This window comes from Gobio gobio (genome assembly GCF_949357685.1).
Source record: "Gobio gobio genome assembly, chromosome: 8".
NCBI classification, from domain to species: domain Eukaryota; kingdom Metazoa; phylum Chordata; class Actinopteri; order Cypriniformes; family Gobionidae; genus Gobio; species Gobio gobio.
Genome location: NC_137114.1, coordinates 25269050 through 25295602, shown reverse-complemented (window position 1 = coordinate 25295602; position 26553 = coordinate 25269050). Strand labels below are relative to the sequence as shown.

Genomic DNA, 26553 nt, shown 5'->3' with positions numbered 1-26553 from the left:
ACCACCACCAGCCTGCACAGTGGTAACAAGGCATGATGGATCCATGTTCTCATTCTGTTTACGCCAAATTTTGACTCTACCATCTGAATGTCTCAACAGAAATCGAGACTCCTCAGACCAGGCAACATTTTTCCAGTCTTCAACTGTCCAATTTTGGTGAGCTTGTGCAAATTGTAGCCTCTTTTTCCTATTTGTAGTGGAAATGAGTGGTACCCGGTGGGGTCTTCTGCTGTTGTAGCCCATCCGCCTCAAGGTTGTGCGTGTTGTGGCTTCACAAATGCTTTGCTGCATACCTCGGTTGTAACGAGTGGTTATTTCAGTCAAAGTTGCTCTTCTATCAGCTTGAATCAGTCGGCCCATTCTCCTCTGACCTCTAGCATCAACAAGGCATTTTCGCCCACAGGACTGCCGCATACTGGATGTTTTTCCCTTTTCACACCATTCTTTGTAAACCCTAGAAATGGTTGTGCGTGAAAATCCCAGAAACTGAGCAGATTGTGAAATACTCAGACCGGCCCGTCTGGCACCAACAACCATGCCACGTTCAAAATTGCTTAAATCACCTTTCTTTCCCATTCTGACATTCAGTTTGGAGTTCAGGAGATTGTCTTGACCAGGACCACACCCCGAAATTAATTGAATCAACTGCCATGTGATTGGTTGATTAGATAATTGCATTAATGAGAAATTGAACAGGTCTTCCAAATAATCCTTTAGGTGAGTGTACAAAACCATATTATTCAGTTACCCATTTATCGCCATAGTTTTTTTTCTTTTGATGACGAATATAAGAAATTGCAACTAATTAATGATATCCCAAAATTTGATTAGAAGTTATTTTTTATTCATTAATTATAATTAGGACACATGCATCTATAGGCACAAAATAAAAGTCACCTACACCACACACCTCACTCAAGTATTAAATGAAAATGAGCTCATCCCTTGTGACCTAATTAAACCAAATCCTCAGAGACACCTGTGCGGGGACAATACTTGTTCAATAAGCTAATTAGCTGCAAATTAAAAAGCTATTTGCTGTATAAGAGGCGATAATTCAAGAGGCTACAGAAGAGCATTTATTTATGCAATCTATAAAAGAAAAGCATTTGACTTGGGGTTCAGCTAAACATGACGACTGCCACATTTTAAATCGTTTTTTAAAGATGATCTAAAGATTTATTCTACTAATGAACGGGAAGGATTTAAATGCGGACTTCTTTATGCAGTAAGTTTGAAATAATCACACTGGATGTGTGTGTCATTTTGTCTTCACGAATGCATCCGTTGCATGTGCTTACGGAAATTAAAACAAGTACCATGAGATGAATTTATAAATACACTGTCATTATAGTTTACCCACGCTCTAATCATGAAGCTACAGCAGTATGGGCAGCAGATAAAATGAAATTTGTCAAAAAGTATAAAATGGCAAAAAACTGCTTCTGACATGTCTGCTTTGTGAAAAAACGCAATGACAACTAACCACAAAACAAGGCTCCCTCTCACCACGCTACCTCGTTTTGCTGCATACAATCTACAACCTCAAGAAGAATTATTATTCAGTGGGCTACTCTCTCATGTTCAAAAGATAAGCTAGTCATTTATCCAATGCACCGCGCCAGAGTGCCGTCTTTTGGTGCGATCTGCACTACCTCCCCTGGAGAGGCTCGTTCTGTATTTCATATATCAGAGAAAATTGCATTAAGGATGTGTGTGTGTGCAGGCTGCGCTGTCAGGAGGAGTAGCACTTGTTTTCACTGGCCTCGTCAGCCTGCGAGAGCACAATGTGCAGCTTCGGTCTAATGCAATCAAGCTCCTGCAAATCAAAACAAAGCAGATGCAGCTCTGAAAAAGACTTGCCGAGCACAGAGGAAGTGGATGAGGATGGTGGCAGAGAGGAGAGAAAACAGATATGGCATCTCTGAGAGTAAATGCAGCAGGGTCTTTAGCCATCCTGCTCGGCATTACCCACAATGCACTTTTCTGCAGTGATCCGGTAAACAGCTGGAAGGCTGATTGTTAGGAAAAAGTTTGAACGAAAAGGACCAACATGTAATTATAAACTAAATAAAGGGAGTGATGTAAAAATTGATAAATAACTTGTGAGAAAATGTTGACTCATACATGGGGATTCATATTTGCCGAGATAATTGTGTGAACGCAAGTCCAGTCAACTAGAATTATGTTCGCTTGAACAATCAGACATTCATAACAAGAGATTTGCACAACTCAGGTAATTATGTTTGCTGTCAGTTCTCGGCTCTACCTCGCTAGCCCACTCGAAAAGATCCGTTGGAGACACTTCATCTAATTTCCTGTCAAAGCCGGACAAAAGAAGTGGAATAACGTGAGAGTTGGTGTTCGGTGCGAGTCTAGCGTATGATGGCTTCGCATTAGCACGCGCCAATTAATAGCTGCGAGCGAGACGGCTTCCCCTTTCTATCAGCCACCTGTCCATCAAAAGGGAAATAATCATTAGATTCTAATAAATCTGTCCGCCATGTCAATGTAGCTGCCATGCAAAAATGTGCTAGTCTTAGCCCCGGGGAGCTCGGAGACCTGTTTTTCGTTATTCGCTGTACAGTTGAATGCACACACTATTGTTGGAATAACTTCAGGTGTGTATTGTAGGTGGGGTTGAGAGGGGAATTATGGTACATATCAAGCGGGGATATTTCGGCAGTTCTCCACAATGCTGCCCATCACCACAGCGCTGCAGGGCATTCTCACCAGTATGACTGGCAGCTGTTTCCTGCCGGGCGGGTCATGTGACCATGGCTCATGGAACGGCGGTGTATGGGTTGCGTGTCTGGGGCTCTGGGAGTTGTGTGAGAATGGCAGGTAAGAATTTGAGGGTGTGTTCAGAAGAACCAGCAGCCCAACTTTGCGATAAAAAGATAGCAATGTTTGCTTTTTGGGTTTATTCTATTATATATATACCGTATTTACATAGTAGTCAGTAACTGTACATAACTGGATTGTGTGCCATGCAACATTGCATTGACAATGCCGTTTAAATTAAAATTAAATCAGGTAGCAAACAGGATGCAAAATTGCAATTCAAATATGAATGTAAGGAAGTGGAATTCAGGTTTATTGAAATTGAAATAAATCCATATTTTTACCTATATTTAAAAATTTGTACAAAAAAAAAATGGTCAAGAGAAACTTTGAATGTCGGATTGCACTGGTGTGCAGTCATGTTGGAACAGGAAGGGGCCATCCCCAAACTGTTCCCACCAAGTTGGGAGCATGAAATTGTCCAAAATGTCTTGGTATGCTCAAGCATTAAGAGTTCCTTTCACTGGAACTAAGGGGCCAAGCCCAACCCCTGGAAAACAACCCCATACCATAATCCCTCCTCCACCAAACTTTACACTTGGCACAATGCAGTCAGGCAACTGCCAAACCAAACCCAGACTCGTCCATCGGATTGCCAGACATAGAGGTGTGATTTGGGGATTTGGAGAGGTGTCCCAATACTTTGGATTGATTGATTAGATATAGATAGATAGATAGATAGATAGATAGATAGATAGATAGATAGATAGATAGATAGATAGATAGATAGATAGATAGATAGATAGATAGATAGATAGATAGATAGATAGATAGATAGATAGATAGATAGATAGATAGATAGATAGATAGATAGATAGATAGATAGATAGATAGATAGATAGATAGATAGATAGATAGATAGATAGATAGATAGATAGATAGATAGATAGATAGATAGATAGATAGATAGATAGATAGATAGATAGATAGATAGATAGATAGATAGATAGATAGATAGATAGATAGATAGATAGATAGATAGATAGATAGATAGATAGATAGATAGATAGATAGATAGATAGAATAGAATTTTGCCCAAGCCTGCTTCATGGATAAACCAAGCCTGCCACACTCGTGATGAAAACTGAAGCCAAAGCGTTTTGAGCGCCCCCAGGTGGTCAGTCCCAGGATAGCTCATAACCTATAGAAGGTAGTGAAGACGCGTTGTCCATATTTTTTCACGGTCTATAGGAAAAACACCCTTTTTGGTAACATGGGGGGGGGGGGTCGAGAACAGGAACTGAACAAAGCACATTCACCACAAAGCCAAAAAAGCCGCCTACCTCATTATCTACAATAACACACACTCCCCTCCTACACACATTCGCCCCCAAGGCTGCACACCCCTCCATACATTATTGAACAAAGGCAGGGTTCTTCACAGCAAGGGACTCGGGAGGGAGGTTAAAGCCCTGTTTTTGTTTCAGCAGCACTGAACCTTCAGAGGTTAGAGCCCCAGGTTGGCCAAGGACATGCGTCAGGACGGCCGCAGGCCTGTGAACTCCTGCTAATGAAGGCAGCTCAAGCTGGTAAACAGCACAGGGTGGATGTCACAAGCATACATTACAATACATCACTGTCTTCCACAGGCCAGGGGGCTTCCTCTGCCCACCTGGTGCCACGCTGACATGTTCAGGGACTACAGCGCTGTTGGAAGAGACATTTTAAACAGATATTGCGGATGTTGAATGTAGAAAGGGTAAGGTTAATCCCAGCCTTGCACAGCCAACGGCATTAGATCTGGTCCACAATCTTATTCCGGTCATGAACTATTCACATCTCCACAAAACGGTTGTCAAGAAAAGCCAGAACAATATAGGAGGAATTGTCTTCTAGTCTGCAGTTTTAGAAATAATTTGGAAATGAGGATAAGAGTAGAGAGAGAGCTATATAGAGAGAGATACGCTCAGGCAGGAATGTGGTTGTTTTCAGGTCAGTGAGCTTGTGAGATGTAAACGTAAGCAAATGAGTGCATGAGAAAGAGAGAATGTGAGAATCTGATGAAGGTATAGAGTAGCTAGAGAGGAGAAATGGAGGCAAAAAGGCAGAAGATTTACCTCTAAAGCATACGAACCAAAAACCATGAACTATGCGAGTGCACTTAATATATGAAGTCCTCTCTATATGAAATCAGATTAAAGAATAAGAAGAAATACCTACGAGAAAACACTGACCATCCTATAGCTATAGATAGGAGACAGACTTAGATAAATACAGATGTTTTGTACCTTCGAAAGATCCCTGAAGTTGCCGGGAATTGTCAGGTCCAGCTCTTCTGACTCATAGTTTGTAAGGACCCACGGGAAAACAGGATACTGGTTCAGATCATTATATGTCCGTCCTGAAAGAGTAAAGGTATTTGAAATTAGTATAATGCAGGCGGGAAACATAGAGGCAATCCAAGATGCAGCACTGCAGCTGTCGACCCATATAGTCATTTTGGTTATTTTTGCAGGGCTCATGACTGGCTACTGTGTGAGAAGTCCTCTTCCTAGGACATCATCAACTCACAATATGATAATATCAATGACATGACTGCCTCATTTATAAAAAGGAAGAAACAAGTGTGTGGCAAACACCGTATCCCACTGCGAGCTAAGATGATAACAACGACTTTCATAATAAACATGTACAGTAATAGAGTTTTCAACAAGATGAACAGGCAGATGTTGGTGCGGTTGTCTGTCACAGAGCCTAATGACTGTATTACAGCACTGGAGGGTTATAAAAGGTTTTCTTGGTTAAAGTTTCCTGAAAGTGAAAATTGAGCGGTGAAGTTGTGGAGTGGGTGTAATTAAAGGCATGCAAATTCTTCCAGAAGATGACACCGTACCCTTGACACCCCTCCCTGTGGCACAGTCAGGCCTCTCCTCTGATTGGCCAGAGAGTTGTGGTAACCATGGAGACCTATACGAAGTATCCATGACTGAGCACATATGCGGCAATGCAATAGACGCCAGATGTGGCTTTGTCTTTTTCTCGTTCCATTTCTCTCTCTTCATATTTCCTTATCTCGCTCGCTCTTTCTGCCCTGCGTCTGTTTCCTTGCTGTAGGAATATGGATTTCAGATGGCAAGAACTGTCACAAGAGATCCAATCATAAAAAGAAAGCTATAAAATGGCTTGTCTCTCTTCTAAATGCCCTATAATTTCGCTCAGATGACAGTCTTCATTGAGTATGATATGTAAAACTCATAAAAAAGCTATGGATGCAAACTTTAAGTGGGCACAAAGTGGCAGTATATGGTTGGTAAGATTTGTTTTATGTTTTTAAGTCTCTTGTGCTCACCATGGCTGAATTTATTTGATCAAAAATACAGTAAAAAAGTAATATTGTGAAATATTACTACAATTTAATTAAGTGTTTTCTATTTTAATATATTAAAAAATATACATGCATTTATTCCTATCAATCCTGTGATGGCAAAGCTGAATTTTCAGCATCATTACTCCAGTCTTCAGTGTAACATGATCCTACAGAAATCCTTTTATTAATTTCTTTATTATTAATAATTCATTAGTTTATTTTTAATGTTTAATTTTAATTTTCTCTCTCTCTCTTTATATATGTATACTGTATGTGTATATATAACTATGTATATATAGCATATCACGATTAATGGCGATTAATTTACAGAAAAAAAGAAGAAAAAAAACACTGGATCAGGCATAATATTTTGACAGGTGAAATTAATAACACCGATTTTCTCTTCATCACAGCACTTGTTAGAGGGTGGTATATATTAGGCAGCAAGTGAACATTTTGTCTTCAAAGTTGATGTTAGAAGCAAGAAAAATGGGCAAGCGTAAGGATTTAAGCGAGTTTGACAAGGGCCAAATTGTGATGGCTAGACGACAGTCAGAGCATCTCCAAAACTGCAGCTCTCAAAATAAGGCTCATTGATGCACATGGGGAGCGAAGGCTGGCCCGTGTGGTCCGATCAAACAGTCGAGCTAGGAGCTACTGTAGCTCAAATTGCTCAAAAAGTTAATGCTGGTTCTGATAGAAAGGTGTCAGAATACACAGTGCATCGCAGTTTGTTGCGTATGGGGCTGCATAGCTGCAGACCAGTCAGGGTGCTCATGCTGACCCCTGTCCACCGCCGAAAGTGCCAACAATGGACATGTGAGCATCAGAACTGGACCACTGGAGCAATGGAAGAAGGTGGCCTGGTCTGATGAATCACGTTTTCTTTTACATCACGTGGATGGCCGGGTGCGTGTGCGCCGCTTACCTGGGGAAAACATCGCACCATGATGCACAAAAATGGCTCAGGAACGGTTTGAGGAGCACAACAACGAGTTTGAGGTGTTGACTTGACCTCCAAATTCCCCAGATCTCAATCCAATTGAGCATCTGTGGGATGTGCTGAACAAACAAGTCCGATCCATGGAGGCCCCACCTCGCAACTTACAAGACTTAAATGATCTGCTGCTAACATCTTGGTGCCAGATACCAGAGCACACCTTCTAGTGGAGTCCATGCCTTGACGGGTCAGGGCTGTTTTGCCAGCAAAAGGGGGACCAACACAATATTAGGTCATAATCTTATGCCTGATGTCTTCTATATCCGATTTTTTTATGAAAGAAAACCATAGCCAAGAAACAAACCTTAAGCTTTTCAACACACACAAAAAAAATGATTTTTAGAAAATGCCAATTTGATATATAGCCCTGTAAACCCTCTATGAGACATTGCAGAGGTGCTGGCGTGATTTGTGCTTGCTGTGTGGACAGAAAAGTTTCCAGACTTGTCTGGCTACCGCTGTGATCTGGAGCTGTAAGGACGCCACTGAAGCTTGGTTATGTTGATATACAGAATCTCTTAAAAAAAAGAGATTCTGTGAGGCTATTTCATCTTTACTGTGCGATTACTCAGACAAAGACTAGGAGTCTGGTATTTCCTCTGGAACTCTGGGAGGGCACAAAGTAAACCTGATCCTGACCTTGGTCAAAAGGTTAAAATCCTCAGAAGTGGTACTAACCCACAGGGGCATCTTAGTTCAGTCTCAGTAACTGACTGAGAATAGCAGGAGAGCATGTGTGGAGGGTGTGGAGAGTTTGATGATGTGGGCTTTGGTTCTGTGTTCTCCAGGCCTGTCATGATGGTTGGAGAGGATAGTCTGTGTGGGCTAATTACCAGACCCATCACAAATGGCTGTCATTAATCTTCCTCTTAAACGGCCACCTCTTAGAGCGTACAGATAAAACACTTCTATGATTTATAAAGCTCTCAAGTGGTTTTATACAATATGAGCAGTTTAGTTTTAATGCTGTCAATTAAACAAACATGCCATTAATGACTCCGTTGCCATTATTACGATAAACATAACAATGTTACTGATTATTTTAAACAACAATGATAAAAAAATAAATAAAGGACAGTATTTTTTTTTCATATAGCAGTTTGCTTTTTTCTATCAACACGATACATTTATATGCACATAAAAATAATAATCAATGCAAAACAATGGTCTTGTCAACCTAGCTGTTAGGCTGAAATTGATAAACTAATAATAATAATAATAATAATAATAAAATGAATAAAATAAAATAAATAAATTAATTATTTTTTAAATAAAATGTATAAAATAAATAAATACAATTAAAATAAAATAAAAAAATAACTAAAATAACTGAAATAACTAAAATAATAAAATAAAATAAAATAAAATAAATGAATTAAATTAAATTAAATTAAATTAAAATAAAATAAATAAAATAAAATAAAATAAAATAAAATAAAATAAAATAAAATAAAATAAAATAAAATAAATAAAATAAAATAAAATAAAATAAAATAATACATTTAAATAAATTAAATTAAATAATTGGGGACCATAGTCTGGTATTCTGGTATTCAGATACTTGCACAGACACTAAACAAATTAATCCCGAACCCTGAGCGAAATGAATTTTTAGATATTCTGGGTCTAGGAAGGGGTAGACTTGATTAACCAGGTTAATGCCACACAGTGAAGTGGGGCCGAGAGGAGGAAAAAGGTTGAGATGAGGGGAGGTTGAGCTGACAGGGCCGAGGCCCGGGTGGAAGATGTTAATATCACCGCAATAGTGTTTAATTAGGAGCGGACCGGCTTCACATTAACACCCCTCTCTCTCTCCTGTCGGTGGGCCCGGGCTTCACTGACACCTCTGTCAGCACAGGTCATTACCACTCCCGCCTTTAATGAATTTTACCCCATTCCAACTCTGCCTTACATCTAATTAGCTGACAATAATGTTTCGAACTCAAGCCAGAGCTAAATATAAATATGCATGAATATGCAGCGCGAGCAGGGATGACACATTTCAGTGTCAAGAGGAGGTGTGTGCGCGCACAAATTCTCACTAGTTCACATCAGAGAGTTTGCAACAGAATATTTCAACTCTGCACACACTCCCAGAGACACACTAATTATCCCAAAGAGTCCACGGCTACAATAGAGCGTCTGAGTGTGAAGGGAAAATATAACTCCTAAATAAATAATGAGGGGAAAGACAGTACATTTTCTGTTTGAAAAAAGAAACTGATGATAACATTTAAACCAAATAAAATACATATATTTTTTTAAATTATAGTTTTCTGGCAACCAACATGTCCATGTCCAACTGATAGATTCTAGCGGATGTATTTTAAAAACACTGCTCTGTGGACAAATTCATCATCACCATTGATTGCAAATGGTCCACAATACTTTGGTTTAAATGACCGACAAGCAAATATATTCAGACCTGCAATGGTATTGAGAAACATCAGGTACTCAAAGTTCGAGATCTCTCGTCTTTGCCAGCGCTGAGTCATATTTGAAGACTTGAAGAGCTGACGAGGGGTGGCCAAAGAAATCCGCCTGCAAAAAAAAAAAAAAAGCACAAAACTTCACCAATAAACAGGGCCCAAATCCAGCTCGACATTTGCTTTCATTTACTTTGATTATTGTGGACTTGGCTTGTTCTGCAAATGGATTATAACTCAAAATATGACATTGTAACATTTAGCTTCCAAAAAAAAGACAAAAGAGTACATCGGCTCACACACGCAAGGCTGTCACGCTCTTTACTGTGGTGTGTAATGAATGCATCAGTTCCAGCAAAAGAGATTCTTTGCAGATGACCATAATGTGCCTTTGCTCTTGAAGTATATGCAGCACACATGCTAAAAATATGAGAACAACAGAGAATTCTGGTGCAGTGCCTAAATCGGACCTCTCTCAGGGATTCTCATCCACGTGCAGGACTTGTATGTTTCATTTCCTTTTTTGTTTCATGTTTTTCATCCTCCCATGTGTCTTTTGAATAATTCTGTGCACCTTCCCTGCACTTATTCTGACTAACAACAAGATAATGAAGTACTTATTATTAGCCATGATACTAGAAATGCATTGCTGAACATAATGAAGCATTAATTTCAATAAATTTTCAAAATGATATGCACTCATACTTATCCAGGGTAGTGTGGCATTGTGCCCGTCCTGATGGCATTAGGCTTACGGCACACTTTAGTATACCACAATACCCCGGAAAAGTGTATATACAGTATATATACACACCAATCAGGCATAGCATAACATTACCTCATTATGAGGTGAAGTGAATAACACTGATTATCTCTTTATCACGGAATCTGTCAGTGGGTGGGATATATTAGGCAGCAAGTGAACATTTTGTCCTCAATGTTGATGTTAGAAGCAGGAAAAATGGGCAAGCGTAAGGATTTGAGCGGGTTTGACAAGGGCCAAATTGTGATGGCTAGACGACTGGGTCAGAGCATCTCCAAAACTGCAGCTCAATCAAAAGTGGATCCAAGGAAGGAACAGTGGTGAACCAGCGACAGGATCATGGGCGGTCAAGGCTCATCGATGCACATGGGGAGCGAAGGCTGGCCCGTGTGGTCCGATCAAACAGACAAACTACTGTAGCTCAAATTGCTCAAGAAGTTAATGCTGGTTCTGATAGAAAGGTGTCAGAATACACAGTGCATCACAGTTTGTTGTGTATGGGGCTGCACAGCCGCAGACCAGTCAGGATGCCCATGCTTACACCTGTCCACCGCCTAAAGTGCCAAGCATGTGAGCATCAGAACCGGATCACGGAGCAATGGAAGTACTATGCACTATGGGAAGAAGTCAAGCTGGCAGAGGCAGTGTGATGCTTTGGGCAATGTTCTGCTGGGAAACCTTGGGTCCTGCCATCCATGTGGATGTTATTATGACCTACCTAAGCATTGTTACTTAGCCCTAAACTGTATTCCCTGGTGGCTATGGTCTCTTTCAGCAGGATAATGCCCCTGCCACAAAGCAAAAATGGTTCAGGAATGGTTGAGGAGCACAACAACGAGTTAGAGAAGTTGACTTGGCCTCCAAATTCCCCAGATCTCAATCCAATCGAGCATCTGTGGGATGTGCTGAACAAATAAGTCCGATCCATGGAGGCCCCACCTCGCAACTTTTAGGGCTTAAAGGATATGCTGGTAAAATCTTGGTGCCAGATACCACAGCACACCTTCAGGGGTCTAGTGGAGTCCATGCCTCAATGGGTCAGAGCTGTTTTGGCAGCAAAAGGGGGACCAACACCATATTAGGTCATTGTGTTATTATGCATGGATTTCAGTTGAAATACGCTAAAGAATATGGCTTTATTTGGTAGGTTCAGTCAGGGACAAACATGCAAAAACACCCATGCCGCAAGTAACTACCTCTACCTCAAAGTATTCCAAACAGTTGCACAGCAAAGGAGTACACTCAGGATCAATCGTTTCTGACATTTGATGTGGTCATCATGCTAGACTTTTAAACAAAATAAAGACGGCGTAAACATTGTTTTGAACAATATTTTGAATGGCAACCACGTGCAGGTGTTCCAGAGAACTAGAAACAGACTTGCCTGGCCTGTGGAAGGCCGTAACTTGTGCCGACGCCCACGCGAGGAAGACTGTAGACCACCTTCTTCACTGTGGCCTGATCGGGGAAGTTAAACATGACGGACGCTGAGGGAGGCAATGACGTCACATGTTAAACAAAGGCCTACAGTAGAGTACATCCAAATACGAGTAAACATTTCCACAAACTTCAGAACAGGTAAACAAATGCTGCTTAGCAATCGTTCAGTCTCGCACGTTTTTTAATTTTGAGGACACAATTATTATATAGAAAAGAAGAAAAGAGTTGACAAAAACGAGTCAGTTACTCGACAGGGCCGTTGGGGAGCTACGTCTTTACTGCACTATAAAGACAAAACTCTGAAACTATTCCACCAATGAATCTGAGAAGATGATTGATTGATTTTCGATTGATTTATACATTTTCACATTTTTTCTGAGTAGTTCAGCCAAACCTGTCAGTCACAGGACAAATCACATGGTCTAAGAGAACAGATTTAGGTCTGTTTTAATTTTGACTGTAGATATGTCATACTTTACACCTTTGTAGTTTAGTATAGCCCACAACCCACTAGGCCTGTAGATGGGGATTTATCAATAAAAAAAAATAATAAAAACCCTGGGTCATGTGAATTTTATCAATGGTACTGCATAGCCAATTGTTGAAAGAACTATGCATTTCCATGCTGGTTTATGCTTGTCTGGTGAACCAGCATATAGTCATGCTCACCAGTAAAATGATAACAGATTACAATAAGTTTCAATTTATTAATATTAGTTCATGTGCATATACTAAAATATCATATCAAATTATACACTACCAATCAAAGGTTTTACCAAGCAAAATGTTTTTGAAAGAAGTCTCATGCTCACACCAAGGTTGCAATTATTTAATGAAAAACATAGTACAAAAAGTAATATTGTGAAATATTGTTTGCCATTTTTTCTATTTGAATATATTTTAAAATGTAATTTAGTCCTGTGATGGCAAAGCTGAATTTTCAGCATCATTACTCCAGTCTTCAGGGTCACATGACCCTTCAGAAATATATACTGTATATACTGTTAATGTCAAATGTTCAAGATATCTAATGTATTAAAGGTGCAGTGTATAGAATTTATGAGGATCTATTGATGGAAATGCAATATAATATACATAACTATGTTTTCAGTGGTGTATAAAGACCTTACATAATGAACTGGTATGTTTTTATTACCTTAAAATTAGCCATTTCAATCTTCAGGTCCCCTTACAGCATTGTTTCTCAAACTTTTTCTGCCATTCCCCACTCTGAAGGTAGTGAAGGGTTCCGAGCCCCACCTGTCCCCAATCGCCCCAACAAATTTTTTCCAAACTATCAGTATCAGTATTTATGATGGCCGATAAATTAATATTTGACAAAATTATAAAAGTGGATGAAACACCGCTCAACCACATTATGAGTGTTGGTGTTTCATAGTTTTAATACATTTTATTTATCAGAACTTTAATATATTTTTATGTTCCTCTGTTCTGTTTTGACCATAATGCAGTTTAAAAATAAACTTGTTTGTTTTATCACATTATTTTAGAGAGGCTGAGGGATCATGAATAACTACAAATAACTAATGTAAGGGAAATCTATATGCGTTGTGTTTATATATATATATATATATATATATATATATATATATATATATATATATATATATATATATATATATATATATATATATATATATATATATATATATATATATATATATATATATATATATATATATATATATCAGCCGATATATCAGACGAACTTGACAAACTTGCTTACCATGTCATAAAATCTAATAATCGAATTCTCAAATATGTGCAAGTGAGTGTGTTTTGCCATTTAAAAACCTTCATAAATTATCTTGATTTTGATCTATAACGTGAGATGGGCGCCTATGTTTGTTTGCGTCGCAGTTCAGAGAGTCCTGTCAGTCAGATTCGCGTGAATTTATCAGTTTCTCCCGAAATACATGCAAGTAAGTGACCGGTGAACTGGGAGAAGAATATAGTAAACTTTTTAGTTACCTATACGTGTATCTGATATGAATAATACGTCGGCAAATTATTTTTGAATGGATTTATTGCTGCGTCTAGTGACACCAGTGTGTAGGCCTATTTTACAAACTCTAAATGTATTGTTTTACTAGTAGGCCTACTTATGTGTATTTAAATGTTTGAAACCTAAAATAAACATTATGCATGATATGTTAAGTCACCTTCATTTATTTAGCGCATTTTACAACACGGATTGCTTCAAAGCTTTAGTGATAATCGGAAATAGGCTACATTTTGCTTTAGAAGAAAAGCTAAAGTAGTTTTTTTTATTATTATTATTATCAAGCACTGAGCGAGTGCTTTTATTATCAAGCACTGAGGCCCTAGCCCGGCCCGTGTCCGACAGCTTATCAAAATTTTCAGCCTGAGTCCGACTGAAGCCCGTGTTTTTTTTCCTTCTATTTTTTATCCTCCCTATTAGGCCTACACATTGTTGCAGCCATTAAAATAGTTCAGTTTTGTTTTTAATGTCAAAGTAGTTATATTTCGTTTCGTTTCTTTACTAAGTTAATTTAGAAAAATGTTTGAAGCATTTATTTGTTTGTTAAATCTTTTTTTTATTTTAAGTAACGACCAAGCGGCCAGCAGCCGACAGTTAGTTAACCACATGTTTGATTAATTTAGCCTCTCAAATCAAAACTGGACTTGTCACTTGCTTATAATAAAATCCATAGATATAAAACATTTCAAGCAACACAATGTTAATTTAAACGTTTAGCCTAAAAAAAGGCATTTTTGTACAAGCTGAGGCAGGCTGCTCGCAACGGCGCTCACAAACAAAACGGGCTGATCGAGAAAAAAATAAAACACACACACACACACACACACACACACACACACACACACACACACACACACACATGCACATGCTGTTTGTCCTATCCTTACACCTATCTACAAAATTATTATAAATCCGATCTTCAATTCCCGGTCTGAGCTATATGCACATTTAACGGAGTTCACGTCAACGAAAGCAACAGATGAGCTCATTTCATCTCATTTCATTCTCATTCGAGCTCATCAGCTCATTTCAAGATCAAAGACCGCAATATGAGAGAGCGACCTGAACATTGGGAAGAGCATTTAGTCTCATTCGTTTTAATGAAGATGATTGTGTTTTTGAGCATCTAAGACGTAGCCTATTTTCTGTTTCACTTGCGGCCGTTTGCGTGTTGGCTTGCTTTACTCATTTGTGGCGATGCGTTGCATAGCGCCAGCCCCGCGCCACTCTAAACACTGAGCGAGTCATCTTGACAGTCGCGGTGTCATGGTCTCATGTTGTTTCCACCAGCGCAGCACATCTCATCTCAGGTGCACCGAAATAAAAATCCCACATGTGGGACCGCTCAAAAGGGTAATAAAGATGGGCTCAAAAATGACCACATTTCCTCCCGTTTGTCGCGCCCCACCTGTCGCGTCTCTATTCCCCACCAGTGGGGCGCGCCCCACACTTTGAGTAACGCTGCCTTACAGTAAAATTGCCATTTTGCGACATCATGTTTCTACAGTAGCCCTAAAAGGACAAACTTCTCTACGGAGCGCTAGTCACTCTCTGCTCTCTCCGACGACGACATTTTTGTTCGGTGTGGGCCACTGTAGCTTCTAAATGTGCTTCAAAAGGGAGGGGTGAGCGAGCGGTGGGTGATTGCAATTCACAACCTCACCACTAGATGCCGCTAAAATCTACACACTGCACCTTTAAGTAATCTTAACAAATTGAACCTTATTGTAAAGTGTTACCCATAAAACTTGACTTTTTGAAGCTGGTTGACCGAGCATGTTTTGCCGGTTTAGAAAGTTATGGAAACTTTTCAGCAGGACAGAGATCTGAGTGGTCATTGTTTTTGTATCCCAAAAGTGGAAAACACATAGGAGAGCTTTACTTCTGTTGGCCATGAAGATCTCCAGCGCTGTGTTCTGAAGCAGGAAGCGTCGGGTGAACACTGCTCGGATCTCGCTGAACATCCATTTGCCGTGAAGCCCCTCAGAGTAGACCAGCACCTAAGCACAGGGCGAAAGGAAAGAGGTTTGTTAACCGTACTGCAATCCAACAGATTTTCCAGACTGTTTTTCAATACGGTGTCACACGTGTTATGATCGTTGCTCGGGAAACACATTCCGTAGTTGCAGTTTGATTGTCACTCCAATCATCATGCCATGAAACCACTTTGACGGAGCACTGCGAAACATTCCATTCCCGTCAAAAATGCTGGCTGGAATCCATTGAGTGACAGGCCAGGCCTTTGATAGGCTTCTCAAAATGGAGGCATCTCTAAAAAGATGCAAGACGCTGCTTTCTGTTGATGATGCAAAGGGCCATATATCCACCTTTCCTCTATTTTGTTTGACACGTCTCTCTCACTCGCTCTAACTGTGCTGTTGGAGCACAGTCCCTACGGGGGTAAGGCGGGCGTAAATAATCCATACTAACACAGGGCTGGGGCAAGAGAGGGATCATTAGTGAGTTTCTCCTCTGAGACCCCCAGAGACCTCGGAGGCTGGATCAAGAGCTTCATCCTGACAAGTGAGAATGAGCCAAACTCCATTCCCCACCTACCACTTTAACGAACCAAGAGGTACACACACACAAACACATGCGTACACACTCGCATTCTTCAAGCCCAAAAAAGAGAATGCCTTGTGGCACATAGATAAGAGCCCATTCTGGGTGGGTGCAAAGGTGAAGAAAGGTTTTGTGGTGGAGGATAGGTTTGGGACATTGTGTACAGTAACTGTGAATGGGAATCGGTTAAGGTTAGGACCTAAAGATAATTTCTCTTTAGAGATACCGAAAGCCTCCACCATCCAGACTGGCCTTGCTTCATTTCTCCCCAGAATAATGCTCGGCGCTGACACAGAATAGCCTCCTGTCCCGTCAGAGGCTCTGGGGATCAATTAAAAATGGATTATATCAAAATGCTCATCATCCACCACTGTAGGTACTCCATACAAACCACCAACAACCAACGTTAGATAAACAGATAGGTTGACACCCTGACAAGCCTAAACTCAATGAGGTGTCGTAGATACAGGTTGTAAGGAAAACAGCAGTTTAGTGGGTAGGCAGTTAGAAGAACCATTTGGGAGATTTGGCATTTGAGGTTCAATGACTTCCCACATGCTGAGAGAACAATGGAGTGAACAATAGCTGTTAGAAAAAAAAAGAATGAAGGGAAACTCATGTTCAACAATCTGAAAATACATAATAATGATGATGATGATGATAAAAAATAATACATATTATTAATATAATAATGACAAACATATGAATCATAAAAACAGAAATAAAAACAAATTATTCTTTACAATAATAAAAAACAACTGAATGCGTATTAATACACATTATTACAATAATAATAATAACAACAATATTTAATAATAATAGCAATAATAGCAATAATAATAAAACAATACTAAATGAACCAAAATAAAAATAAATAATAATAAACAATAATAAATTAACCAACATTAATAATAATAACACTATTAATTATGAATGATAATGATAAAAACAACCATGTTTTCAATAATAACGCTAAAACAACAACAACAATAATAATAATAATAATAGTAACAACAAACATATTAATCATAAAAACAGAAATAAAAAAATATTAATTGCAATAATAAAAACAACCGAATGCATATTAATACACATTATTGCAATAATAATAACAATATTTATTAATGATAATAATAATAGTTATAACATCAATACTAATAAACAATAATAAATTAACCAAAATAAATAAATAATAATAATAATAATAATAATACAAATAAACAGTAATAAATTAACCAACATAGTAATAATAATAATGATGATGATGCTGATAATGATGACGATAACACATTATTAATTATGAATTATAATGAATAAAACAATAATAACACTAAAATAATAATAATAATAATAAATTTTTATATAGTTCTAAAAACTAAATAAATATGTAATAATACAACAACAATTATAAAATGTTTAATTATTATTAAATTATCATTATTATTATTATTATTATTATTATTATTTTACATCTGAACAAAATGTGACAGGTGCCTGCCCCAATAATAATAATAATAATAATAATAATAATAATAATAATAATAATAATAATAATAATAATAATAGTAAAATGTTTTTAACATTTAAAAAAAAAAATACAAGACCTCTTTGTGTTTCAGTGAACATATTAAAATGTATATGCATCTACACATGTCCTTGCCTGTCTCTTCCTGTGACAAAGCGCAGGCCAAAGGGCTAGCCGACAACAAAAGATACTGCTGGAGAAAAAGCGTCTCAAAATAGGTCACATCAGAAAATTTGTCATAACAACAGAGCTGGCGCATCAAACATCAACAAGCCAATGCCCCTGTAGACACAGAGGTCTCTGACAAAGTGCAGTCGTTGTTCTCTCCCATCTTTTTGTTCTCATCGTGGAGAAACGGAAAGAAAAAGAGAAAGAGAAAGAGGGAGAGAGAGAAAGACGGAGGCCCAGCTGTAAAAAATGGGGCTTAATGAACCTGTCTGGCTGGGCTGTCCGCTGCCTGTCAGAGGTGTCACAATGGTGACGAGTGTCAGGGACGAGCGGCCCCGGGTCCCAGACAGGCCTGCCAGCTGGAGGCTTCTGCCCCAATCTAATCACACCAGCAGCAGCCGAGCAGGAACAGGCTCCAGGCTTTTACCTCACTGCTCACGGCCTGTCAGCGCACACACAGGGGCCGCACAGCTACCTAAGCACAAGTTTGGATGGTTATGTATGCTGTATATGCAGCTGTTAGGGCTGTTAAAGGTTTCAAACAGACGCATATTAACATGTCTATTGCAGAAGTGGAATAATTCAACTGTTTTGTTGTCAATGCAATTTATAAATGTGGCTTCTGTAAATAAACACCAGGCCCCTATTGACAACTGGCCCCGCAATTCTTCTCCTTTTATTGGGTTTAACAGCCATTATTGAGCATGACATCCAAGCCAAATCTTTTTCACCATTCTTATTCTTCAAAGGATGCCCCGAACTGCCCGCCGAATGGAACGTTATGACAGGGGTGAATGTATCAAAAAGATCCGTCATTTTTAAACCGGACACAATTTTTCACACAGCCCCTCGAGAGATGAGTGCAATCCCTCTCCATGTCAAATGTGTGCTGAGTCTGGCTGGGGATATAACAGCCAGCATGACTGATATGTTTATAAAGCCGGTCGTCTGTCGCACTGACAACCTGCCATCATAGCACCTCTGCTGGGCTCTCTGCAGATTTGTCTAATAGGCTTCCACTGCTGGGACTGAATGCCTGTGTGTGCGTGTGTGTGCGCGTGTGTGTGTGGAATGAGAGAGGGGAAAATGTGTCCAGAAAGTGAGAGCACTTGTCTCATCTCAAGAATGGTGACTACTCCCTATGGTGCGCGAGAGAACATTTATATATGAGCTAAAGAGGTTCAAAACCCACAGTCTAACAGTCATTTCATCAGATACATTTAAAGGAACAGTGCACCCAAAATTAAAACTCTTTCATCATTTACTAACCCAAATATGACCCATAAAACCAGTCATAAGGGTGCATTTTTTAAATTGAGATTTATACATCATCTGGCAGATTAATAAATAAGCTTTCCATTGTTGTATGGGTTGATAGGACAATATTTGGCAAGATTCTGGAATCTGAGGGTGCAAAAAAGTCTAAATTATTGAGAAAATCGCCTTTAAAGTTGTCCAAAGGACATCTTAGCAATGCATATTAGTAATAATAATAAATGTGTGATATATGTACGGTAGGAAATTAACAAAATATCTTCATGGAACATGATCTTTACTTAATATCCTAATGAAAAATCAATAATTTGGCCCACAAATGTTGTTCCAAAACCATTTTTTTCTTCTTCTGTGGAACAAATTTGGAAAAATGCACATGATGCTTGTTCCAATGTCAAACTCACATGTATTGCTCATATGACTACATCTAGAGACCCAATAATAATAATATTATCAAATTGTTTCTTTAGTCTGGCTGAAAATGAACTTTTAAAGTGCATTCAAACTCGCAGTGAACAAACATGTCTAAAATGCGATACATTTCAAATGTTCTGAAGCCATATTATAGATCAAAATCAGTATTCACCGAAAACCTTGAATTAATCTTGACTAGCTCTCAAATCTCATTTGCAATTCGGCATATTAAAACTTCATTCAGTTATGAAATGTGAGAACCTTGGGTGAACTGATGACCCTTTTTATTTATGGGACGGACTGTTCCTTTAAAGAGATTAAACAGAAATTACCCAGACCTTTAAAAAAATCACTGCCACTCAACGGCTGTAATGGACACATTAAGAAAAGGCTGACTGACTTTTGTAGCTTGTAAAAGGCCTTTACTGCATGCAGGGTACAGTGTGTCTGGTGTAAGGGGCAGCTGAGTTTGTAAGCAGACATGCTGTGGCATTGTATAGTTGTAGAGAGGAAAGACCAGCACAGTATGTGACAGTCTTTACCAAAGGGCCTGTTTTTGAACAGGTGGGGGTCTGGACTGTTTACCGCCGGCTGTTGTTGGCTTCTGGCTTCAGGAGAAAAAGCACAGGATGACAAGGTGTGACTACTCCAGTCTGCTCACTATGTGTATGGATGTGTGTGTGTGTGTGTGTGTGCCCTTCCACCTAGCCTTGTTGCTGCCAAATTCATGCTTGCATACGTCTTCCGCTGCTGCTGCCCTTTCAACCTTAATTTACATCACAAGCAAAGAAATTATAGCATTTTTTGTCTCTATGTCCCCATACATGTGCTTCAAAAAATGACTTTGCAAGGAAGTGTTCGTAATCAAATATGTAAAACTGTGTTCTAATTCACTTAACTTGAAAAAAATGTTTTGTTCATTTGAAAAGCCTAGCGATCACATTTTCACCAAAGTATTAGGCAACGCAACTGTTTTTAACTTTGATAATAATAAGAACTGTTTCTTGAGCACCGAATCAGCATATTAGCAAGATTTGTGAAGGATCATGTGACACTAAAGACTAATGGCTTACGGAAATTCGGCTGCATCATCCGCAATACATTATATTTTAAAATATATTAAAAGAGAAAACAGGTATTTTTTAAAAGAAATGTAATATGTCGCAATATTAGTTTTTTTTTGTTTTTGTATGTACTGCCCACCAAAAGAAAAAAAAGTCGCTGTTTGGGTTTAAATGGGCAAAAGCTAATTTGTCATAAGTATGGCTACAGTTCTTCTTACCCTAATTTATAGAGTGTGTATTTTTTCATTTCTTAAACAACCATGTAGGAAGACACGTATGAGGTGTTTCTGTGTGTTTCTCCCTCCTATCTGCTTAAAGGTTTTTGATAAATTGTGGCATTTCTTTGTTATTTAGAGTCCAGCATCCCCAAAATTATTTTGTCTTTTATGAGTTTAATAAAGAACTCTGTCTCGTCTTCTGTCCAAACATACCGCATCATCTTTAAAGAATGATCGACTTTTACATATGCCAGTAAATACGAAAAAACTGTTTCCATCGCAGTTTCGCAAAATATTCCTTTTTCAAATTTCCTGAAAAACCACCTCATGCAAGTGTAAAAACATTTGTTGCGATTATATGGGAGTTTTTTCGAAATTGTAGTGTTTCCATTGGGATTATTTTCAATTCGCGATTTCAATTTGCACAATTTGAAGGGTAATGGAAACGTAAAGATGGAAAGAAACAATAATTATCCAATCATAGACTCTTAAGCATTTGGTTGAATTTTATTTATAATATATACATTTTTCTAGCCTGGATGCCAGCCGAACTTAACCCCGCCCACAACATTTGAGGTCGGCAGTTCTGTCTGGACTCGATCCGTTGGGGAGCACCTATGCCCGAACAGAAGCTGTTCGGACCAATCAAATTGTCGGGCTTTAGACGTTGATGGAGAGATGATAAACAGTAACGTAAGCATCCACATCACCAAAGAGCGCTTGGGTTGAATTTGTTCTAATCCTAAATGGAGAACTTGTTCATATATGCATTCACCTTCACTATTTCTCTCAGAAATGATGATCATGTTGGTAAGTAAACTCTGTGTATCCTTAAATTCTTTTTTACAACACTGGCAAACATCGTTTACACTTACTTCTTCCAGCGCGCATGCACAGGGTTGCCAAGTTTTCACAACAAAACCTACCCAATAGCTTTCCGGGTGGGTTCTCCAGAAAAAAAGGCGTTTGGGGGTAAAATATGTGTTTTTTTGGTTCGGTTGTCTGGGTTCCTGGGTCTAAATATCACATAATTGGGGTCGCTTCAACCTGCGGACATGGAAAAACAGCCCGCGGCAAAACAGCGGACTTGTCAACACTGTGTGCAGTTGAGTTCTGTTGACATTTGACAACTAACGTTATGCGTCGCTCCGTTGCTCTGATTGGTTGTAGGTCTATCCAATTGAGGTCTTTCCTGGTTCGGTTGAAACACGCCCCATAATCAGAGCCCAACGTCAGGCTAACATTTTTCAATTGTAGTCTTTGAAAAAGGTGTCTGAAATAATCAACTATAGTGTAGTCTTGCCAAAAATATTGCGATATGTTTTTATATATATCGATACTGAAATATCTGAGATGCTTCCAATGCACATTTTCCACAGAATAGATACATGATACCAGCTGCGCTTTCTTGCTCTCTCATCTCTCCGACAGCGGGTTGACACACAAACCCGCCTCCACTCACTCACTTGTTTCACTTCCTCTGCATGAATATTGTTGGTGTTAGAGGACTTGAATTTTGAAGTGAGATTGCGCATAATTTTACTCATTCCTGCAGATTTTGTACTCATACCCAAAGTGCGCGCACGTAAAGCCGCCTCTCAGTCCTAAATTGAGTTCTTTTTCACAGCTTATTGCGCTTAAACAGTCATTTACAGACAAAACAATGTTAAAATGCTGGCCTTGGCGAATATTCATGTAAACAGTTATTATGTAAACTATGTCAGTTATGTTTTAAAGTGAACATGAACAGTTGAGAAAGTAAATGCATGTGTAACAGTATATGGATTTGTGTGTCAGGTCTTAAAGTGACAGCAGCCTAATATACCTGCTAAAATATGAAAATAAATAAATTTATATGGCAGTTTTTCCCCATGGTATCGATGTCAAAATAGTGGTGGTTAGTAACTTTGAAATTCCACTAGCCACAGTGGCTGGTGAGCAAAAAAGCTAATGTCAAGCCCTATATAAAAAAAATGTGGCATTTCACTTAACAATGTCTGTATACATCGTGACGCCCACTTGGTTATTGCAGTTATTGCACTTTGTGCAGCTATTTTAATGCATAAAGTATAATTGAAAATTAATAAAAGGGGAAAAAGACTGAGCTCTTTCAGCTTCATGTTAATAAGCATTAAAACCAAAGCATAATTTGTGAAATTCATTGATCCAAATCTCAAGCTGTTTACCAGAAGTTTCAGTATATCCTTTTAAAAGATGAGAAACACTCATCTGAAAGGAAAACACACACACATCAAAGGCAGTATTTCCCATCTGATCTCTCCTGTTTGTGACATGTGCTCTAAGGGGTGAAAATAAGCAAAATTTAAAATTCCTTCAGATTATCAGAAGCCTCTCATTGGACGCTCCTCACGGAATCCATTTTTCAGCCCCAGTAAAGGGGAATGGCTCCCCGAGCAGGTATCTCCGGAAAGAGGATGTGGTTTTTGCATAATCACTGTCAACACACATTTAGGGTGTGCGAGAGCGTGTGTCGGGGTGACACGGTTTCAGTCGCGAAGCGAGACTGCGGTGATAAACGGATGAATATGAGCTCTGCTCGCTGCTCAGATCACTGCCTAAAATGTCCAACCCAGTTTGTCAATAATGGTTTTGCTGCAAGGGCCATATTTCAGGCATGCTCTTGAGGTTGTGCGTGCCATGAAAACAGATATGTTGGCGATGGCGAAATCTTCTTGCGGTTGAGCCATTTTGTTTTCCATTAAATATTGGTTCGCAGGGAAATGAGAAGCTCATTAAAAATCAAAATGGCTACAAAAGGAAACAATGAGCAGAAAGAGGCACAGAAATGTCCCCGTAGGCACATATATACACACGTGGTTAACACTAATCTAGATAAACAGCTTGAGAGGGCTTGTGTTAAGGGCTTTTTAAAAAGACGGAGTGTAATTTTCTATGGGGTCCATTTGCTGAGCCCTCACTAATGGCCCTTCTTAAGAGACTCATCACGCTTAAGATGACTGGAATCGCACTGGCTTGATGAATAGCCTCTTCAGCCTGACAGAGAAATCACAAACAAAGCTCTGCACTCATCTCATGGAAAAACATTAAGGTGGAACTGAAGCAGAAAAAAGTACATGGCCAAAAATATCTGGAGATCCCCTACCAATGAACAAGTTTGGCTAATTCGGTTATACTGGGTGCTTAAAATAAAAAATAAAAAACTAATAATCTCCTCAGGCTAAAATGTTCTGTATTGCACATACCTTTTGTTTCAGCATCAAAATTAGCCTGAGAATAAAAGGAGATGTCCATAGAGATACTTCAGTGGGAAAAAAAAAAACTTGCCTAATCTGCACAAAGGCCAGACCTGAACATCTTTTGAAGGAATTTCCGGTGCCTGACCTCACTGATGCTTGTTAATGGGAGCAAATCCCTGCAGCCATGTTCCAACATCTAGTGGAAAACCATTCCAGAGTTTTATGACTGCAAATGGAGGACAAAGTCTCTATTAATGCCAATGGTTTGGAAATCAACTGTTTAACAAGTACATATTGATGTGGCGTAGGCAATGCAATAGATATACAGTATTACACAAAATGCATTGGGAAACAAGAATATGAGGGGGCTGTACAATACACAGTTTTTGCACCCTACAATTAACAAGACGTTTGACCAAACTTGGCTGTTGTGAACATCACACCTTCATCTATTATTCTTTTCTCCCAGAATCTAATAATATCCACCCACACTGCAAAGGCCTCCTGCCAACAGATGCACTTTTAAGGTTATCGGATCGTGACACCACAAAGCCCTCCCTCCAATTTTTTTTTTAAATAATACAAAATTGTAAATATTTAAAACGTTATCAATTAAATAACTAGCTTCCGACAGACGGCTGTTCGCATCAATCTACGGCGAAAGAATAACTGCTGACCAGACGCACAACGTATTGACGAACGCGGAAGTGCAGAGGATAGAGCAAAACAAAACACCGGTCATGAATAGGGGCTTGAGTTTGTTGCACAGCCCTATATGTTTGAACTGCGAGAGGCGTCAAAGCTTGCGATGCTCCTACATCTTGCGTCATATATTGGGTTATTCTTTTGCCGTAAGGTGACTTGTGCAAGCCGTCTGTCGAAAGCTAGTTATTTTAGTTTTTAAAGTTTTAAATATGGATACTTTTCTTACAAAAATGCATCGCTTCACTTCAAAAGGCCTTTATTAACCCCCCGTAGCCATGTGGTACACTTTTATGATGGATGGATGCACTTTTATGGACTTAAAAACAAATCAGCCATTCACTGCCATTATTATTTAAAGGGTTAGTTCACCCAAAAATGAAAATTCTGTCATTAATTACTTACCCTCATGTCGTTCGACACCCGTAAGATCTGCGTTCATCTTCGGAACACAAATTAAGATATTTTAGTTGAAATCCGATGGCTCAGAAAGGCCTCCATTGGCTTATATAGTTATGACCGATTTCAAAACATTGCATCATGAAGCTTTGAAGCGTTACGAATCAGCGAGTCGATTTAGCGGTTTGGATCGCCAAAGTCACGTGATTTCAGCAGTTTGGCGGTTTGACACGCGAACCGAATCGTGATTCGACTCACTGATTCATAACGCTTCGAAGCTTCATGATGCAAGTTTTGAAATTGGTCCTCACTATATAAGTCGTTATTTAGGTTTTTTGCGGACAAAAACTATTCTTGTCGCTTCATAAAGTTATTGTAGAACCACTGTAGTGAGATGGACTTTGTAACAACGTCTTTAGTACCTTTTATGGTTCTTGAGAGTGTACAGTGCATTGTGCCAATGGAGGCCTTTCTGAGCCATCGGATTTCAACTAAAATATCTTCATTTGTGTTCCGAAGATGAACGGAGGTCTTACGGGTGTCCAACGACATGAGGGTAAGTAATAAATGACAGAATTTTCATTTTTGGGTGCACTAAGCCTTTAATACAACTCTGATTGTATTTGACTGAAAGAAGAATGTCATATACACCTAGGATGACTTGAGGGTGAGTAAATCATGGTCTAATTTTCATTTTTGGGTGAACTATCCCTTTAAGTAAAAATATTAGCTGCTAGCACTAGAATGTGTATGCTAGGAAGTCTCTGCGTTGAGTGGGAGGGGTGTTGCTTTCATCCTCAGGGGTAAATCATAGGGAAACAGAGGAGGGTAATCTGGCTGTTGAGCATGGTAGATAATTTGCACTTGATCCCCTTGTAATTATATAGTTTAAATCTTTTTACCCTTGCTAATCCAGCGCCGCATGGAGACGTTTTCCGGGCGGCGTTGAAGGGGCTGTTGGACAACCCTCGTCAACTTATGTCAAACGCTTCCTAGAGGATTTCGGGAGTGGGAGGAGAAGGCTGGTGTTGATATAATTATTTTGACTGTGTTTATTTCATGCGCACACATACTTTGCATATCACTCCCCACCATGAGGAAGAGATGGAGGTGGAGGAAGTCTTGAAAGGAGCAGGATGGAAGGGGGAACTAAATTGATTTGATGGTGAAACCAAGTATTGCTGTTAATTCTCACATTTAATTGC

The 26553-nt window shown here is 39.1% G+C and overlaps 1 protein-coding gene across 1 annotated transcript in view; it reads right to left on the bottom strand.

Annotated features, from left to right (window-relative positions):
• The window catches only part of nbeab (neurobeachin b), a gene marked incomplete at its 5' end in the record, with an annotated part of 373184 nt that overhangs the window by 56870 nt on the left and 289761 nt on the right, over positions 1-26553 (bottom strand). The window contains 4 exons of the mRNA XM_079823731.1: positions 5073-5185; positions 9577-9692; positions 11725-11827; positions 15686-15803. Of these exons, the coding sequence (XP_079679857.1) occupies positions 5073-5185; positions 9577-9692; positions 11725-11827; positions 15686-15803 (450 nt within the window). The remainder of the gene's footprint in view (positions 1-5072; positions 5186-9576; positions 9693-11724; positions 11828-15685; positions 15804-26553) is intronic.